The sequence below is a fragment of the Carcharhinus amblyrhynchos genome, chromosome 14 (genome assembly GCF_965287045.1).
Source record: "Carcharhinus amblyrhynchos chromosome 14, sCarAmb.v2.hapA, whole genome shotgun sequence".
NCBI lineage: Eukaryota > Metazoa > Chordata > Chondrichthyes > Carcharhiniformes > Carcharhinidae > Carcharhinus > Carcharhinus amblyrhynchos.
In genome coordinates this window covers 28,152,616-28,173,302 of record NC_137337.1, presented here as the reverse complement: position 1 = coordinate 28,173,302, position 20,687 = coordinate 28,152,616, and the positions used below count along the sequence as shown (strand labels likewise).

Below are 20,687 nucleotides of genomic sequence, written 5' to 3'. Positions count from 1 at the left end.
GGACTGTGGGGTGCCTAGTTGTTATGTGTCATTGTTGGGAGGGACTACAGTAAATTCTGGTGATACAGGGACTGTGTACTGACACTCAACTGCCTCTTCACAGATAGCTAATCAGTGACAATAGATCAAGCAATTGTACGTGACACATATCATCACCCAGTGACAAAACCACTGACCCACAAATTTTAAGTTGGCATTATAAATACAAATTAAGCTGGCTGTAGAGAACTTGGACTGTTAATTCTTATAAAGGACTGATTTATGATCCTGATATGCCTCTTAACATTAATGGCCCAGAAAGGGAACAACTGAAACTATCATGTCGCACTCCTGGAGGTAGTAAATTGTTCCTAGAGAAGTTAGTTTCTATTTAAATTTTATCTTTTCTTTTCCATTCTGTTTATTTTTCCCTCTTAACCATATCTATCTTTTCTTATCTTTATTATTCTCTTTCTGTATCTAAATCTGACTTCAATTCCCCCTACATACTTCTCAGTAGTGTAACAAGGTCTCAGATTTCCTGCTGTGTTCACCCTCCTATTTTCAATTCACATTTCCAGCAATTTGCAACTCAAAACTCATTTGAACTGAGGGATAAAGAAAGAAATCTAATGCACAGCATTCACTGCCAGATACCCTTCTGCGAATTCTAACCAGTTTATATATATAATCGCATTGGGTGACCTCAAGTTGCTTTCTAATTTTTAATGAAATACAAGGGGATTTTTAAAATAATGATTTCAGTCTATTGTGTATATTTAACCCCTGGTACATTTTGTTGTTTTCATTTTCTTCTTGAATTAATTTAAAATGTTTAGATCATGCTAAACATATTTTGAAAAGATTAAAAGATGAAATGCTGTTCTGAAGTTTAGAAGTGACCCCAATCAGAACAGGATGTGTTGTAGCTTGGTTCCTATCTCAGGTGAGTGGATGCAAAATTAATTTAAATAGCCTGGATAAATTACTTTTTCATAAGCACAGCCATTGGCAATTCAAAATAAAACCAAACTGTGCTTGTCACCACAAAGTAATGTTCACTGCAACCATAGCAACAGCAACTAGTAACTATTGTTGAGGTTTCTGTTATGTCAATGTTGTATATTTAACATATTTGTGCTACAGAGATTTATGACAATGGCATAGGCTGTTTTTAATGTTTACTTAGATTCTTGGACCATGGGATGTGTTTATATTAACATATGTATACAAAACTGAAATATCATTTAACAGAATATGTAGCAGTGCTGAAATAGTATGATAATGTGAGGGCACAAGACATCAAGTAAAACAATAAAGACAAAGAAAACACAGCAAATTGCATGAGTAATGATTTTCTAATCATCAAAACAGAAAAAATATTTTCTTGTAATCTTGGCACACATTCTCACTCTGAACAGAGGCCAAAACTCAGCAACGGTAATACAGTAGTACAGTTGCTATTTGATTCCTTATAATATAATGCACTATACTGGATCAAAACTTCACTGCTAAAATGTGAGTTTAATGGAAGTTGGTGATGCAATAAAATGAAACAAGACCAAATATGTAAAAGGAACACTGCACAAGAAATTGTTGAATATGATTTTTGTTCCACTGCTCAGAAGTATTTCCCTTATAATTTTCTTGTGAGTGAGTTAGGCTTCTTCACTTGTGAACTGTATTTAATAACTATGTGATTACTTAGACAAGTGATTTGTAATTTTGGAATATCTGGTGATAACCATTTCTACCCATTTAAATATTGTTATGTTAATTAAAGTTTACAATTCTTTCTCTCTGAAGCAATCTAACAGCAAAGTTCAGTGGCTTAAATATTTTCCATGCAAGTTATGCTAGAATCAAGTTCAAGTGTTAATTAACATATTCAGGTAACTTTTGTGTGATTCCCACAGATGAATGTGCAACTTTCTAGTGCAAGTAGTGTGACAAATTCAGAGCTAAGTTTTATTATAATGTCCTTTGGGGAAGGAAATCTGTTGTCTTTACCTGATCTGACCTACATGTATCTCCAGACCCATATATGAAGGTTTGTACCAACAATTGAAAGAACTGCCTCACAAACTAGTTAAGCAACAGCCTGACATAGTCATTCTCACCAAATTATACAATACAGCTGATATCCTAGGCATCGTGATCATCATTCCTGGGTATGCCCTGTCCCACCAAAACGACAGATCCAACAGAGGTGGTATCATTGGTATACAGTCAGGAAGAAGTTGCCCTGGGATTCCTCAAAGATGTGTTCACATCCCACAGAGTCTCGTGGATTCAGGTCAAAGATGAGCAATGAAACATCCTATTGATCATCAACTACTACTCTATCTGATGAATCAGTATTCCTCCTTGTTGAACAAAAGGTGGAGAAAGCAGTGAGGGTGGCAAGGGCACAGAATGTACTCTTGGTTACATCACAGAAAGTCAAACTGGCTAAGGACAAAGCTGCCAAACTGGATCTGCAACAGGTGATGATGAAATTAACAAAAGGGGGAAAAAAACTACTAGGACTTGCTGTTACCTATCAACCTATCGCAAATGGATCAGCCCATGACGGTATAGGTTTCAGTGACTGCCTCACTGATCTGGTGCAGATGAAGTCCTGATCATTACCAAAATGATGGAAGATGTAGTCGATGGAGCTATCATGCAGCACTTACATAGCAATATGATTGTGTCCTACCAGATGCTGAAGGAAATTTTCATGCCTCTAAAGCATCTTCCTGATGGGGAGGGGAAGAGCAAGAGTTGGAGTTGGCTAAAATCTGTTGTTATAAAATGGGAGTTACAGAAATGTAATGTAAATAATTAAAGATATAGTTTCATGTTGTTAAAAAGTAGGATAGCATATTTCGGGGCAAGTGTTGTATAAAGGGTTAGCAGACGGCATACATTAATTTGTTACTTAGATGATGATGTGCTGCTGAAATCAATCAGTCATGTGTTAGTCAAGAGAAAGAGGCTGGAATCATGCCCAAGAGCAACATGCTTAATCTGTAACCTGTTTAGATGTAGTACAGTAAACAAGTGTTAAGTAGAAACCATGGATCAGTAATGTGTCTACAGTCTGACTAAGAACCAAATCCCATACCCATTGTCCAAGGTAGAAGGACCAACAATAGAACAACAATAACAATAACAATGATTGCATAAAGAAGTGAGCCTTTTGAATTCCTTGTAGCGATTTGATACAATAGGCTCCCTCAGTCACTTCAGGGGATAATTATTGTGGAACTAATGTCACATTTAGATCGAAACAGGTAACCATGGCAGGTTTCCTTTCCTAAGCAAGTCAGTGAACCAGTTGAATTTTGAGGACTATTCAAGAAATTCATGGATATATTTATCAGCTTTTTCTTTGCTAGATTTATAAGATGAGTTCAAGTTCTCAAATTGCCATAGTTGGATTTGAACTCATGTGCTAATCGAGATTATGAGTTCTGATCTCTGGATTACTGGTTACCATTACATTAATTTACACATTTGTACTTATGGATGTGGGAAAGGAGACCAGAGTTGGAAGAATGAAGGACAGGGACAGGCAAGTAGGTGTGCAGGTGGTTTCAAAGATAAACTGAAGCAAGGAGATGAGGGAATTGTAAATGGGGATAAGAATTTTTAGTTCAATATATTGGGAAACAAGGAGTTCATGAGGATCAGTGAGAACAGGGATGATAAACAGATAGAATTTGTTATGGTACAGTTAGCTGCTGATAGAGTCTTCGATAAGTTTAATGCAGAGCAGAACTGAGGAGGTGGTTAAGGAGAACATTTGTAACTTTCCCTCATCCAAATGTGTAAAGTAATGTAATGATAACAAGTAATCCAGAGATTAGCACTCATAATTTCAATTAGAGCACGAGTTCAAATCCAACTATGGCAATTTGAGAACTTGAACTCACCTTATAAATCTAGCAAAGAAAAAGCTGATAAATATATCCACAAATTTCTTGAATAGTCCTCAAAACTCAGCTGGTTTACTGACTTGCTCAGGAAAGGAAACCTGCCATGGTTACCTGTTTTGATCTAAATGTGACATCAGTTCCACAATCATTATCCCCTGAAGTGACTGAGGAAGCCTGTTGTAACAAAAGTAGGTAGAGATGTATAGTAGTGGTGAGGCTGAGATAAGTATGGAAATAGGAAATGCTTCAGATGATGGAAGCAAATGACTTTGGTGATCTGGTATGGGTTTTGACTCTCATTTCAGAGTTTCATGGCACAGCTGGTAGTCAGTTTCAAATCCCACTCCACGGCTTGAGCACAGCAATCAATGCTGGCACTTCACTGTTTCAATGGGAACATTCGACCATCAGTGGCATTATCTCACATGTTAAACTTAGGTTCCATCTGCCTACTCAGTTGGGAATAAAGATTCTGATGGCACTATTTCAAAGAAGAACACCAGGGAACTAACCCTGTTATCCTGGTCAATATATATCCCTCAGTCGACATCATAAAATACCATTGTTTGTGAGATTTTGCAGAGTGCAAATTAGCTGCTGTTTTGCCTCCTTTACAATAGTGACCACACTTCAAAAAGTAGTTAATTGGCTGTAAAATGCTTTGAAATATTCATTGGTCATGAAAAGTACCAAATAAATGCAAATATTTCTTTTTGTTTTTGTTTGGTCAAAGCACCAAGATGTGAACTGCTTGCTTCATGTTCCCTATGAAATAGGATCAGTGGGAGCCCTTTAAGCCGTCTCTGTCACAAGGTCATGGTTTGTTCTAGCTCAGTGTTCCACCTTCACACACGAAGGTGCCATACAGCTGGGAAATGGGATGGGACACAGCAGCCAGAGTGTGAAGTTAAGGTAGGGGCTGAAAAATTCCCTGTTTAGCTTGTGTTCAGTCGGAATGAGTTCTGGCATATCCATGGTTTGAATCTGGATGAAGAGTCTGACAATAAAGGCAATTGTGGTGTTAAAGGTAGTGGTGGCCAGTTGTGGAGAGATACCTTGGCTCTGGTTAATATTTCTGGAGGGCAACCAGCATGTAAGAGAGCTAGCCAATAAATGAATGTTGGGAGACGGGGTTTTATAATCCAAGAGTTGCAGTGCAAAATAAGAAGAAAATATAGGATTTTGCCTTCTGTTGGTAACCAAGTGAGAATGGTCCTTTGGAGCTATTTTGAGGAGAAGGATGTTGAATACACTTGTGACAGTTCTTTTTTCTCCCTATAGAATGTAATTTAAAGAAAAATGCAATAGCTTACATGAGTAATTAAGGCAAATTTTAAAAAATGATCTACAATAGAAACAGTGAATGTAAGGTATGGAGTATTTAAGGTGGATCCTAGAATATTTTGAGTTAAACGGTCGCGGTCCAGAGTTTTTGATCCAGTCTCTCGCCGTGCGAGGTTGGCGCGTGCGCAGACGGTGCTAGGGGCACCAACCGGAGCTGAAGATGAAGTCGCGTTTCAACACCATCGATATCCGAGCCATCGTGTCGGAGCTGCAGAGGTACCTCAGACTGATCCTTAACCCCCGTGGACCTGACTACGTGCCTGCTGCTGGGACCGATAATCTGAAAAACCACCCACCGCTTTAGGGACATGTCCGAGCTCCAGGGCCCCGCGCACCAAACTGTCAACAACAACTTGCATTTGTGTAGTGCCTTCAACGTCCCACGTCGTCAAGCGAGGGTGCAGCCCCCTACCCCCCCCCATACTTACTACTACCACCAATGTTAACCAGGTCCTTTAGCAAGAAAGTGGTTTGTAGGTAGTAGAAGTTGCGAGTTTGAAAGGTATTCTCAAGGAAGTCTTGCTGAGTTGTTGCCGTCTATCTTGGATGACCCACACTGCTGGTGTGGGAGTGGTGGAGGGAGTGAATATTGAAAATGGCAACCTATTGATAGAATAGGTTGGGAAAGTTTGGCATGCAAGTCTTTAAGATTACATCTAGGATCATGTAAAGGCCTACTCAGCACTGGCCATCGCCCAGTTTTGGAACATCTTTTGACTGCCTTACTGTTTTTTTTAATTGGGATGTGAATCTTGCTGATAATTAAGCCAGTATTTATTGCCCGTCCCAGTTTACCTTTAAGATGGTTGTAATGAGCTGTCTTTTTGTACAGGTACAGTCCATGTGTTGTAGCTACGCATACAATAGTGTTAGGGAGGGCATTCCAGGATTTTTGACTAAGCAACAGTGAAGGAATTAAGTTAAAGGTAGTGTGTGACTTTTGGAAGTTAAAAGAATCATAGAATCCTTACAGTGTAAAAGGAAGTCATTTGGCCCATCGAGTCTGCACCAACCACAATTCCACCCAGGCCCTATTCCTGTAACTCCACATATTTACCCTACTAAACCCCCTGACACTAGGGTCAATTTAGCATGACCGATCAATCTAACCGCACATCTTTGGACCACGGGAGGAAACTGGAACACATGGAGGAAACCCATGCAGATACAGGCAGAATATGCAAACTCTACACAGACAGTGACCCAAGGTTGGAATTGAACCCAGCTCCCTGGCACTTTGAGGCAGCAGTGTTAACTACTGTGCTGCCCCCAACTTTCAGATGTCAGTTATAATATTCTTGATCTTGTTGGGCTGTTGTAGAATATTAGAGTTTGCTGAGATAAGAAAAACATTAATTTTATCAGGAACCAAATGACTGGCTTCATCTTGCCATGCAGCCTACAAGAGAGGGCAAGATTGAGATGTTGTGTCGCTACCTTTAATGATGTATTCTGTGTCTTATTAACATATCATGTATGCATGTTCTTCTAGCTGTTAGTTGCAGGTTTGAAAGGTATTCTCAAGGAAGGCTTATTGAGTTGCTGCAGTCTGTCTTGGGTGATCTACACTGCTGCTAGTGGAGGGAATGAATATTTAAGGTGGTAACCTGTTGATAGACTAGGTTGGGTAAGGATGTAGTTAGTTTGGCACACTAATTTTTAGAATTACAGTTAGGATGTTGTAAAGGCCTGAACCCTGGCTGTAACCACTTAATATCAGATGGACTGATCAAATTGGCATATGACTGGCAGCTGTGATGCTGGGGATCTTGGCACTTCTGGCTGAATAGATTGAAAATGGCTGCAGCCTTTTCTTTTGCACTGTCATGCTTGGCTTTCCCATTGAGGATGGAAATGTTTGTGAAGCCTGCTCCTCTGATTAGTTGTTTAATTGTCTGCTGTCGTTCATAACTGGATGTGGCAGGACTACAGACTTTTAATCTGATTTGTTTGTTGTGGGATTGCTTACTTCTGCCTATAATATGCTGCTTTTGCTGTTTAGCGTGCATCTGATCCTCTTGTAGCTTCACTAAATGTCCACCTAGCCTTTGGATATGCCTCCTGGCATGCTGTCTTTTATAACTCTTCATTGAACCACGGATGGTATCTTGGCTTGATGGTGATGGTAGAGTTGAGAAGTGCTGGGCCATGAGGTTACAAATTGTGGTTGAATACAATTCTGGTGATGGTCCACAACACCTCATTGGCCAGTTTTTAACTGCTAGATCTGCTTTGAATCTACCCCATTTAGTACAGTGTTAGTGCTGCACAGCATGATGGAAGATATCTTCAGGCTGAATACAGGACTTCGTCTTTGCAAGGACCAGGGAGTGGTCGCTCCTATCAGTGCTGTCATGAGTGGATGCATCTGTGGCGATGCCGGCGTTGGACTGGGGTAAACACAGTAAAAAGTCTCTCAACACCAGGTTAAAGTCCAACCAGTTCGTTAGGTGTGTGGAAGGTTCAGATCAGAGAAGGCTATATAGAGGCACACATAATTTACAGAATACTGATTAGAATGCGAGTCTTTACAGCTAACCTGCTATTCAGTTCTTAAAGATGCAGACAATGTGAGTGGAGAGAGCATTAGGCGGAGATTAAAAGGATGTAATACACAATACCTGCCGTTGACTAAGTCTGACTAATATGTGCTTCAGGATTCAGCCAGCTCTGTGGTGGTACTGTTGAGCTGCTCTTGGTGATGGAGATTGAAGAGTATATTCTGTGTCGTTGGTTCTTATTACAAATGTTATTCTACATGGAGAAGTAAGGTAACTACATCAACGAGGATGAAGTGGAAATGGTCGTGAGCTTCCAGTATCTTGATGTCCTGATCACCAACAACCTATCCTGGTCACTGATTCACCAGCTGAGGAAGGCTAGTAGGTGGTAATTAGCAGGAGGTTTCTTTGCCTATGCTGCCACTTGATGTTGGGAGTTGAAGAGTCTGAGTGCCGTTCCCTTCCAACTCTGTAACACCACCTCTGGTGGATCTGTCCTTTTGGCTGGGATAGGCCATACCTAGAGTCTGGGACATTGATTGTAAGTTATGATTCATTATGTATGACTATGTTAGACTGTTGTTTGATTAGTCTCTGGGAGAGCCATCTGATCCTGTAGGGAAGAAGTTCTAGGATTTTGACCCAACAACAGTGAAGGAATATTAGGATGGTGTGTAACTGAAGGGGAATTTACTGGTGGAGGTATTCCCATGCAACTGCTGCCCAGTTCTTCTAGCTGATTAATTTATGGATATGGTGACTGCTGTGGAAGAAGGCTTGACAAATTGCTACAGTGTATCTTGCAGAGATGGTGCACGCTCGGCCCTATTTCACCATTTTGATTCTACGTGCTGGATGGATTTGAAACTGTGTTTCAGATCTGACTCTTAGACCCGTTCTCAGGTGCCCCTGTATGCACTCTGCCTGCAAAAATATCAGCGATTCCAAATCGTGCTGCAGAAGCTTGTGGTGGGGCTTAACATGCCTGAAACCCTGCAGCTCCGTTCAGTGCCTCCAAGCAAGCTTTTCAAACCATCAGACACAAATTAACAAACTGTCTGTAAATGGAAGTTATTTGTCTAAATTACAATAATCATGCTTCAAAATCAATCCATTTATTGTCAAGTGCTTTGGATTGTCTTGAGGATGTGAAAGACACCATTGAATTAATAAATACAAGTATTTTCTGAGGTAGAGACATTAAGATTTTCAAATTAATTTTTATCAACAAAGATTATAGAACTTGAGTTATGATCTCTTCAGTTTCAGTCCTACCATATTTTGTTTTACAAACTTTGTCAACCCTATGTTTAGTGTCAATAGCTGTTCTGACTCTTTGGTAAAATCCAATTTCCTTTAATTAAATTACAATTTCTCCTGCAGTTTGAGGCACCACTGCTTTCTGGAACTTTGCAACTTTCTGAAAATTTAAACAGTGAGAGAGAACTTTCCATTGTTGACCCATTCCAGATGATGAGCAGACCACTATTTGCTAGTTAACTTTGCTTAGATCATGCACTGAATTCCGTATAACCTTGATCCATATGGTTTAATACCTCACAATAAGGGCCATATATGTACTGATCATATGGACACACCCTGCTGATTTTTTTTTAAAAAGTTCTGAATTATCCTGTGTTTTTGACCTTTTGTTGGTGTGTAATACCCCAAAAATTGCTGTTTGGATTGCTAGTATATAAGCATGAGTGATGTCATTAAAATAGTGGATAAAAGCAATATGTTATGTGTGCCTAAGCATTCATAGCAATATCTGAAACAATTTGTCTTGTTTTTGAGTGAGATACAAATAAAAAATAGGTTAGTTTTTAAAATCTTTTATGTATTGCACATAATAAATAATGTGTAAATATGCTTGTAAATATTACTGAGAATTTGTATTTAAACTTATTTTCTTGACCTATATCAGTTACCTAGACATCTGTGTGCAGGGCATAATTTGAAAATGTACTGATGACACATACCCTTTAAGTGTTGTGAACCGTGAGGAAGATAGTGATAGGCTGGTAGAATGTAGGAAATGAAATTTAATGCAGAGAAAAGTCAAGTGATACGTTTTGCAAGGAAGGATGACGAGGCAACTTAAAGTTTATTTATTAGTCACAAGGCTTACATTAACACAGCAGTGAAGTTACTGTGAAATTCTCCTCGTCGCCACACTACTGCGCCTGTTTGGGTCAATGCACCTAACTAGCACGTCTTTCAGACTGTGGGAGGAAACTGGAGCACCTGGAGGAAACCCACGCAGACATGGGGAGAATGTACAAACTCCACACAGATAATGACCCAAGCCAGGAATCGAATGCGCTTCCCTGGCACTGTGATGCAGCAATGCTAACCACTGTGCCACCAGAAAGGATACAATTCTAAAGGGATCTGGGAATACACAAATCATTGAAGGTAGCAGAGCAGTTTGAGAAAAAGGTTAACAAAGTACATGGGATTTTGGGCTTTATAATTAAGAGGCATAAAGTACAAAAGCAAAGAAGTTCTGGTGAACCTTTATAAACACTGGTTTGGACTCAACTAGAAACTTGTTTTCAATCTTTGAAGGATGTGAAGACATTGGAGAAGGTGAAGAAAAAATTTATAGAACTAGATGAGAGACTTCAGTTAAGGATAGATGGGCATAACTGTGATTATTTATCTTTAGAGATGGTTAAAAAGAAATTTAAAAGAGGTGTTCAAAATCTTCAGGGGGCCTGGACAGTGGAGGGTGAAAATGTTCCCATTGTGAAAAAAAAATCAAGAGCTAGAGGACATCAATTTAAGGTAATTGGAAAAAGGACCAGAAATAGTATGAAGAAAAATTGTATAATGTAATACATGGTTAGGATATGGAGTGCAGTGCCTGAAAGTGTCCTAAAGCCTGATTCAGTTGCAGCTTTCAAAAGAAAATTGGGTAGTTACCTGAAGAGGAAAAAAGTGCAGGGCAACAAGGAAATGACAGGGAAGTGGGCTGAGCTGAGTAACTCTTGGAGAGCTGACACAGCCAGGATGAGCTGAATGGGGGTTCCCATGCTATAACCACTCAGTGATAATAAACTGTGATTTTATGGAGGTGATGTAAACTGTTTTTATTACTTGTGTTTATTTAAAATTTTTTTTGTTTCATTTAGCTTACTGGGGATGAGGGTAAACAATGTATATGACGTGGACAACAAAACTTACCTCATTCGACTTCAGAAGTAAGTTTGACTTTGTAACCTGTGTTTTGTTGTAACTGTTAAAATATTGTTTACCATGAACAGAATTATGGATGTTTAATAAAAATAGTTGTTTGAATTATTTTGTTTTGATAGAATGATTATCTATATGTTTTTGTGAGTCTGTCTGAATCTAAATAAATTTATTATTTATTTTGATTGGCTAATTTGTTCAGTGCAAAATAATCTCTCAGAAATGATGGACACAGGATCAACCTTATTTCCAAACAAATGTCACCCCACTTAAACTGGCTTGCATACTTCAACATCCCTTGAATCTGTATGTTCTTGCGTTTGTTCTTGTGGCTAAATACATTCCTAAAAATTTAACACTACTCCCCATGCATGCATGCACACAGCAATGAAGTACAGCTCAAGAAGGGATGACTAGGTGAGGTCAGTGTCATTCTGTCTCGTAGAATGCATTGTTCTTTCACTGTACTCCGTTCAACATGTAGAGAACTATCAACGGTTGCAGATGAATGCCCATAATCTTAATACTTTAACTTGGAACTTCCTTCTGTCATAGACAAGAATTTAACAATTTGAGTGAAATACTGATGCTGGTGAAAGTCCTTTTGCTTTTGTATTAATTTGAAACAACTCCAAATACAAATATATTTAACTCTCCTCCGCTTTATAACAGTCCAATTATTTTCTAATTATTAAACCTACGTCCTATTTTTCCAGATAGGGAACAATATAATTTGAAATATAACTGTTGCTATTGCATCAAGTTTGTCTTTAATGTCTAGTTGAAGACTTGTATGCTGGAAATACAATTTTGAAATAATTTACTATTTGGTTTTAAGACCAAGCTAGATTCCCCACCAACAATTATGATATAATTTGAAACATGAAGAAGGATGCCAATTTACTGTTAACATAATGCTACATTCGCACATTGTATTTAGCAGGTTTGTTTCCATTCTACTTCTCCTTTCCATTTCTTTACAGGCCAGAATCAAAAGCAATGCTTTTGGTTGAATCAGGCATCCGGATTCACACGACAGAGTTTGAATGGCCAAAGAATATGATGCCCTCAGGCTTTGCGATGAAGGTACAAACTGATCTCCACCCAATAGCATCCATGATGATATTCCTGTAATAGTTTTATAGTTTTAACAAATTTACAGTGGCTTTTGTGAAATGAACAGCACGTTGGATACCTATATCCTTAAATATGTAATAGACCTACACAAGATGTAAAATTTAAGTAGAATCTACCAATGCAAATAGTGATTAAGTAACATTTTTGAGCTGAGTTTTTTCTTCAATGCCAAAATGTATTTCTGTATGCATTAACTTTATGGACATGAGATTTAAAATTCTAAAATTGATGGAAGTGGGAAAAATATGGTATGTTGCAAGATTTAGTTTTGCAGGGTTGACAGGATTAAGGAAGTGAATGGGTGGCTCAGGGATTGGTGTGGGAGGAATGGGTTTGAATTTATGGGGCATTGGCACCAGTATTGGGGTAGGTGGGACGTGTTCGGGCGGGATGGGGTTGGTCTGAACCGTGCTGGGACCAGAGTGCTGGCGAATCGAGTAAAGAGGACTGTAGACAGGGCTTTAAACTAATTTTGGGGGGGGGGGGCGGTTACGAGGTCTAAAGTTAAGGATAGGGTGCAGGTAAGGGAAGAGGCCGAGGATGTCCCAATAATAGAGGGAGTAGGGGGCGTGAGTATGGTTGGTGGCGTTACGGCAAATAGGGTCCAGGTGAAGGCTGGGATGAAAGCGCTTTATCTGAATGCACGAAGCATTCGGAATAAAGTGGATGAGCTGGTGGCGCAGATCAGCACAAATGGATACGATCTGGTGGCCATTACAGAGACGTGGCTGCAAGGTGACAGGGACTGGGAGCTGAATGTCCAGGGGTATCAAGTGTTTAGGAAGGATAGGCAGGAGGAAAGAGGGAGTGGCGTAGCTCTGCTGATTAAGGATAGCATCAAGGTGGTAGCAAGGGATGATATTGGAGCCATAGAGCAGAAAGTGGAATCGTTGTGAGTGGAGATTAGGAACAGCAAAGGGAGGAAGACACTGGTGGGTGTCGTCTATAGGCCCCCGAATAATGATCTGGAGGTGGGGCGGGCTGTTAACGCGCAAATAAGTGCGGCGTGCAGGAATGGGACGGCCGTAGTTATGGGGGATTTCAATCTGCATATTGATTGGTCGACCCATGTTGGACGCGGTGGGCTCGAGGAGGAGTTCTTGGAATGCTGCCGGGATAATTTCCTTGAACAGTGTGTGTTGGAGCTGACGAGGGAGCGAGCTATCTTGGATCTGGTGCTATGTAATGAGGCAGGTAGAATTAAGGACCTTGCGGTGAAGGATCCTCTTGGAGAGAGTGATCATTGTATGGTGGAGTTTCTGGTGCAGATGGAGGAGGAGAAAGTGGGTTCCCGGACATGCGTCCTTTGTTTGAATAGAGGGGAGTACGGTAGGATGAGAGAAGAATTGGCGAATGTTGACTGGGGGAGCGCGTTGGAGGGAGGGTCTGCTGAGGAGCAGTGGAGGATCTTTAAGGAGATCTTTCTTGGTGCTCAGCAGAAATTTATTCCGATGGTCAAAAAGGACCGTAGGAGGAGAGGTAATAAGCCGTGGATAACGAAGGAGGTGAAGGAAAGTGTTAAATTAAAAGCGGAGGAATTTAGAGTAGCTAAGAGTAGTGGGCGAGAAGAGGATTGGGAGAGGTTTAAATGTCAACAAAGATTGACAAAGAAGTTGATAAAGGAGGGTAGGAGAAACTATGAAGCTGGGCTAGCGCTTAATATAAAAAAGGATAGCAAGAGTTTTTATAAATATATAAAAAGGAAGAGGCTGGCTAGGGTGAACGTTGGTCCTTTAGAGGATGAGAAAGGGGACCTAGTGGTAGGGGATGGGGATATGGCTAAGGTGTTGAATAACTTTTTTGTTTCTGTCTTCACGGAGGAGGACGTGAATAATTTGCCGGGTGTTAGCGATGGTAAGGTGGTAGGACTGGAGGGTCTTAATGACATTACTGTTACTAGAGAGGCGGTGCTCGACAGACTGGAGGGGCTGATTGTGGACAAGTCCCCAGGACCGGATGGAATGCATCCGAGGGTTCTGAAAGAAATGGCGGAGGTGATAGTGGATGCCTTGGTGGTTATTTTCCAGACGTCGCTGGATTCCGGGGAAGTGCCGGAAGATTAGAAAACGGCTAATGTTACGCCGTTGTTTAAGAAGGGTGCCAGGCAAAAGGCAGGGAATTATAGGCCGGTTAGTTTAACGTCTGTGGTAGGTAAAATGTTAGAATCCGTCATTAAGGAGGAAATTGCGAGGCATCTTGAAGGGAATTGCTTGATAGAGCAGACGCAGCACGGTTTCATTAAAGGGAAGTCGTGTCTGACAAATTTACTGGAGTTCTATGAGGATGTGTCTAGGGCGGTGGATAGAGGAGAGCCAGTGGATGTGGTCTTTCTGGATTTTCAGAAGGCGTTTGACAAAGTACCTCACAAGAGGTTATTGCAGAAGGTCGGGGGACATGGAGTTGGGGGTAGGGTGTTAGCGTGGATAGAGGATTGGTTGTCAAATAGGAGGCAGAGAGTGGGGGTCAACGGGTGCTATTCGGATTGGCGGATGGTGACTAGTGGAGTGCCCCAGGGGTCAGTGCTGGGGCCTCAGCTATTTACCATTTATATAGATGATCTGGAGGAGGGAACCGAGTGTATGGTGTCGAAATTTGCTGATGACACCAAGATTGGTGGAACGGCAAATTGCGCGGAGGGTGTGGAGAGTCTGCAGAAGGATCTAGATAGGCTGGGCGAATGGGCCAGGAAATGGCAAATGGAATTTAATGTTGGCAAGTGTGAGGTGGTCCACTTTGGTAGGAATAATGGTAGGAAGGACTATTACTTACGTGGCGAAAAACTGCAGCAGGCGACGGTGCAGAGGGACCTCGGGGTCCTTGTGCATGAGTCGCAAAAACCCAGCTAGCAGGTGGTCAGGAAGGCAAATGGGATGCTGGCCTTCATAGCGAGGGGGATTGAATATAAAAGTAGGGAGGTCTTGCTGCAGCTGTATAGGGCATTGGTGAGGCCGCAGCTGGAGTACTGTGTGCAGTTTTGGGCGCCGCACCTGCGCAAAGATATTTTGGCCTTGGAGGGAGTGCAGAGGAGGTTTACTAGGCTGATACCGGAGCTGAGGGGGTTGAGCTATGAGGAGAGGCTGAATAAACTAGGCTTGTACTCATTGGAGTTTAGAAGAATGAGGGGAGATCTCATTGAGACATATAAGATGATGAATGGGATGGATAGGATAGAGGTGGAGAGACACTTCCCACTCAAAAAAGACAGTAGGTCTAGGGGGCACAGCCTCAAGATAAAGGGGGGTCGGTTTAGAACGGAGTTGAGGAGGAACTTCTTCACTCAAAGGGTGGTGAATCTCTGGAATTCTCTGCCCGTTGAAGTGGTGGAGGCTGCCTCGCTAAATATTTTTAAGACGTGGGTTGATGGGTTTTTGATAAGAGAGGGGATTAAGGGTTATGGGGAGAGGGCGGGAAAGTGGAACTGAGCCACGACAGATCAGCCATGATCTTATTGAATGGCTGGGCAGGCTCGAAGGGCTAGATGGCCTACTCCTGCTTCTATTTCTTATGTTCTTATAATTGTTTTGGGGGAAATTTAGCTTCCGTGCCTTTGAATGTCGGAATGGTCCGCCGTTCACGATTTTGATTGTTCCTGTTGGCAAAAAGATTAAAAACCAGAGGACACCAATTTAAGGTGAATAGCAAAAGAACCAGTAGTGACAAGCAGCAAGTGGTTAACATCTGGAAGTATGGTAGAGGCAGGTTCAATTGTAGTTTTCAAAAAGAAGTTGAATAAGCAGCTGATGAGTAAAAACCTGCAGGGCTGTGGAGAAAGGACAAGGGAGCGGGACAAGCTGAGTTACTCGTGCAGAGAGCTGGCACAGACATGATCAGCTGAATGGCCTCTGCTGTAACCATTCTATGTCTTATAGTTTTGTAAATTACTTCCTGATGCACATAATATACGTTTATTTTGAGATTATGCTAAGACACAGAATATCTTCCAGTTTCTTTAAGTCCTGATTCAATTACAAAATAGCAATCCTCCCTTTCTATCAATCTCATCTGGTCGCTAGGGTTATTGATTACAACAAATTTCTACTAACACTGTCATTTTTGTTTGTTCTTGCAGTGCCGTAAACATCTAAAATCACGAAGAGTGGTCCACATTAAGCAACTTGGTGTTGACAGAATAGTAGATTTTCAGTTTGGCTCTGATCAAGCAGCCTATCACTTGATTGTTGAACTGTATGACCGAGTAAGTCGCAATACAAAATATCACTTTTCTTGGAAAAACAATATAGTCATATATTTTTAATAGATTCATTGAACAAAATTGGCAGCATTTAAAGGTGTTTTCTACATGGGAATTGACGCTTATCTTGGGCATTCTTTACAGTCTCTGTTAACATTACACAATTGACATTAGTTGCCCAGTTGGATACGTTCACAATTTGTTGTGCATAGGTTGAACAAGGTGGATTATTTGATATGGTTTTATTTTAATTTTTTTGTTTGTTTTGCTTTGTGTGTATATACATCCTCAGCAGAGTTTTATTGTTTTAAAGCTGTAGTTCTTTCACATATGCATTCTCAGCTTTAAGTTTTTAATAACTTATATTGAGATATTTTGCATCAGTCCTGCGGAACCATGCAGGGATTCACAACCACCCTATACTGTCTTTCCTGGTTAGTTGGTTAGAAATCATTTATCTGTCAAAGAAGTGACTAATGCAGTGGTTAACACATTTTATCTAGCATTGGTTTAAATGGAAGTTGAGGTTAAGAGGTTAAATGTTTCCCCCTCTCCAGGTGACTAATTCTTTGTGAAATTATCTGGGAAACCTCAACTTGCCTTTTGGGAGAAATGACATATAATACACTCGCAGGTTGGCATATTAGAGCAGCTGCATAGTTCAGAAGGGATGGGGGTGTCTGATTTCAGCAAGTGGACAAATATTGTATTAATATGGATTAGAGGGTGGTCTTCTGAATTTGGCATTGAGACCTACTGTTGGGAAAGAATGTGGATAGAATCCTAGAGTTAAGCTATATGTAGGGGAAAAGATAATTTTCTTTTGCAATCAAAATCAAGATTCCGTTAGCTAAATTACTGACCCAAAGCTATGATGAGGGACATCTTGAATAGCTGTAAAGGAATCTGGTAATGAACAAAGGAGAATTCAGTTGTTGTGATCCACATTAGAAATAATATTTTAGAAAAGAAATGGAAAGAGCTGTGGGATTATCAAGAGTCAGGAGCTGAATTGAAATGCAGGTAATAATTTTAGGATTGTTGCCCAAGATTTTTGAAAATTGGTATAGAGACAAATAGTGATACTTGAAAGAGAGATTCCATTTTATGGAACTCTGGCAATAGTGCTGGGACTGGAAGGGGCTGCGTTGGGGCTGGACCATATCTGAACTGGGCTGGAACCAAGATGCTGTCAGAACAATAACCAGGGCTGTTTTAAGTATTTTTGTAACATGAAAGCCTGGGGAAGGCCATGGCAATTACTGGAAAAGACTGAAAATTAACAACGAAAATATCAGTAAGAGAGTGTATAGGACAAATTAAAGGAAGGAAGAAGGATAAAATGAATGGCCAGATGTCAGATGGAGTCATAGAACAGAAAGGCAAAACAAATACTAACAAATAATAAAATCAGTTTATACTTGAGCAATGTATACAGTGTTTGCAAAAAAGTGGATGATTGAAATCAATAATTTGATCGGGAATCCAGATGTAGTAAGCTAGTTAACTAAGAGAACAGGATTGATAACTCAGTATTGCTATATAATAATACATGGGGAAAGTTGGGATTAGTTATGTAGCTGTACTTGTTAAAGAAAATGTAACAGTGATAGAAAACAGGATTTAACTAGTAATAAAAGACAAGTTTAGAATGGATATGGATTGAGCCAGAAGATGAGAAGGGATTCATCAACCTATTTGGAAATACTATAGACCACTAAATAGTGGGAGGGATTTGGAGGAAGAGACATGGAAGCATATCTGCAAGGTGACTAGCTAGCGCAAAAGAATAACCATTGGAGATTTCAACTTCTCCCAAATAAATCGATAGCAAGAAGCACCGAAGAGAGGAAAGGAAATTGAGTTTTTACGGTGTTTAAGAACTCCTTTCTCAGTACTGACCAGGACTAGCTATGTGAATACTGTAGCTACAAGAGCTAGTTGGAAGCTGACAATCAGTCCAACCTTGGTGGTGAGGAAGTTACGATTCTGAGGGGCAGAATATATCTGCACTTGGATAGATACGGATTAATCAGGAATAGACAGCATGGATTTGTTAAAGGAAGATCATGTTTGACAAATTTCATTGAATTTTGATATGGTAGCCAGGAGTATTGAAGCGGTTAAAGCATTGATGTGATCTGTATGGACTTTAGCAAAACTTTTGTGACTTGTTCAAGAAAGTAAAGTCCCGTTGGTTCCAAGGCAATGTGGCATTTTGGATCCAAAATTGGCTGAGAGGCAGGAAGCGGAGGCTGATGATGGATGGAGGTGCCTGTGGCTGGAAATCTGCTTTCATTGGGGTTCTGAAGGGCTCAGTGCTGGGGCTCCTGCTATTTGTAGTGTATGTTAGTGATTTGGATTTAAATATAGGTATGACCAAAAGGTTTTTGGATGTCATGAAAATTGGTAGGGTGGTAAATAGTGAGCAGGATAGCTGTAGATTGCAGGATATCAATGGACTGGTCAAGTGGGCAGAGCAGTGGCAAATTGAAGTCAACCTGGAAAAATGTGAGGTAATGCATTTGGGAAGAGCTAACAAGGCACAGGTTTACACTATCAATGGTAGGACCATGGAAAGTACTGCCGATCAATAGGACCTTGGACTGCGTATTTACAGGTCCTTGAAGGTGGCAAGACAGGTAGGTAAGGTGCTTAGGAAAACGTATGGGATACTTGCATTTATTAGACTGGGCATAGAATACAAGAGCAAAGAGATCATGCTGGAACTGTTTAAAACAATGGTTAGGGTACAACTGGAGTACTGGGTGCAGCTTTGGTGACCACATTATAGGGAGGGTGCAGAGGAGATTTACCAAGATGCTGCCTGGGCTGGAAGGCTTGAGCTTTGAGGAAAAATTAGAAAGGCTGGGGCTGTTTTCAATGGAGTAGTGAAGGAGACCTGATAGAGATGTGTAGGATTGAGGGGCAAATATAGCGAGACTAGGAAGGTATTTTTTCCATTAGTGGAGGGGTCAATAACCAGGGGGCATAGATTTAAGGTAAGAGATTGAAGGCTAAGTGGGAAATTGAGGAGAAACTTTTTCACCCAGAGGGCGGTGGGAGTCTGCAACTTGCTGCCTGGAAGCATGGTTAAGTCAGAAGTCTTGTAATATTTAAAAAGGGTTTAGATATTCATTTGCGCTACGTAACGTCCAGAGCTATGGGCCAAGTGATGGAAAATGGGGTTAGTATCGTCAGAGCTTTGTTGACTGGCATGGTCATGATTATCCTCCTCCTGTGCTGTCAATGTCAGAACCCCAATGAAAGCAGATTTCCAGCCACAGGCACCTCCATCCATCATCAGCCTCCACTTCCTGCCTCTCAGCCAATTTTGGATCCAAAATGCCACATTGCCTTGGAACCAATGGGACTTTACTTTCTTGAACAAGCCACAAAATCAATGAAAAATCCTGTGTTGAATAACTCACACTCTGACTCCCCAAAGGCTGTCCACAATCTACAAGGTACAAGTCAGGAGTGTGGTAGAATCCTCTCCACTTGTCTGAATGAGCAACTTCAACAACACTCAAGATGCGCATGACAGTGTCAGGACAAAGCAACATGCTTAACTGGCACCCCATCCACAAACATTCACACCCTCCATCCTTAACACTCAGTGTTAGCAGTGTGTACTAGCTGCTAGATGCACTATAGGAATGCACCTAGGTTCCTCAAACAGTACCTTTTAAACCCCATGACTACTACCATCTGGAAAGATTAGGGCAGCAGTTGGAAGTTCCTCTGCAAGCCATTCACCATCCTGGCTTGGAAATATATCTCTGTTCCTTCATCGTCGCTGGACCAACATCCTTGAAGTCCCTCCCTAATAGCACTGTGGGTGTGCCTGTACCATGTGGAGTGCAGCAGTTCAAAAAAGTAGCTCGCCACCACCACCTTAAGGGCAATTAAGGATGGGCAATAAATGCTGGCCTAGTCAGCGACATCCATGTCCCACGGATGAATTAAAAAGTAAAGTGACCTGGGATTAGAAGTTAACAAAACATTAGAAGCAGCATCATAGGTAAACAAAGCAATTAAAAAGTTACAAAGCACTGAAATTTACTTCTAAGGATACATAATTCAAAAGTAATTAAGTTCTGATAAACTTGTACAGGACTTTGTCAGACTTCATTTGGACTAATGTGTACAATTCTGGTCTGTATAATAGAAAAGGGAGAGGGAAGTGCTGGAAAAAGTGGAGCAAAATTCAAGGACGTTCCTAGAACAGAGATTATAGCTGCAAGGAACAATTAGTCAGGTTGGAGTTTTTTTTCCTTTTGAAGGCAGACTTGAATATAACCTAGTAGGTTTTTAAAATTATAGGTGGGACAGGGTAGATGTAGAGAGAATGTTTTGACTTGTTGAGGAGCCAAATTTAGGTTTCATCAATACAAAGTTATTTTTAATAAA

The 20,687-nt window shown here is 40.7% G+C and overlaps 1 protein-coding gene across 1 annotated transcript in view; it reads left to right on the top strand.

The window, feature by feature from the left end:
- Positions 1 to 5,354: 5,354 nt before the first annotated feature.
- The window catches only part of nemf (nuclear export mediator factor), a 71,270-nt gene continuing 55,937 nt past the window's right edge, over positions 5,355 to 20,687 (top strand). The window contains exons 1-4 of the mRNA XM_080202491.1: positions 5,355 to 5,462; positions 10,885 to 10,953; positions 11,929 to 12,031; positions 16,152 to 16,277. Of these exons, the coding sequence (XP_080058617.1) occupies positions 5,407 to 5,462; positions 10,885 to 10,953; positions 11,929 to 12,031; positions 16,152 to 16,277 (354 nt within the window). The 5' untranslated portion in view covers positions 5,355 to 5,406. The remainder of the gene's footprint in view (positions 5,463 to 10,884; positions 10,954 to 11,928; positions 12,032 to 16,151; positions 16,278 to 20,687) is intronic.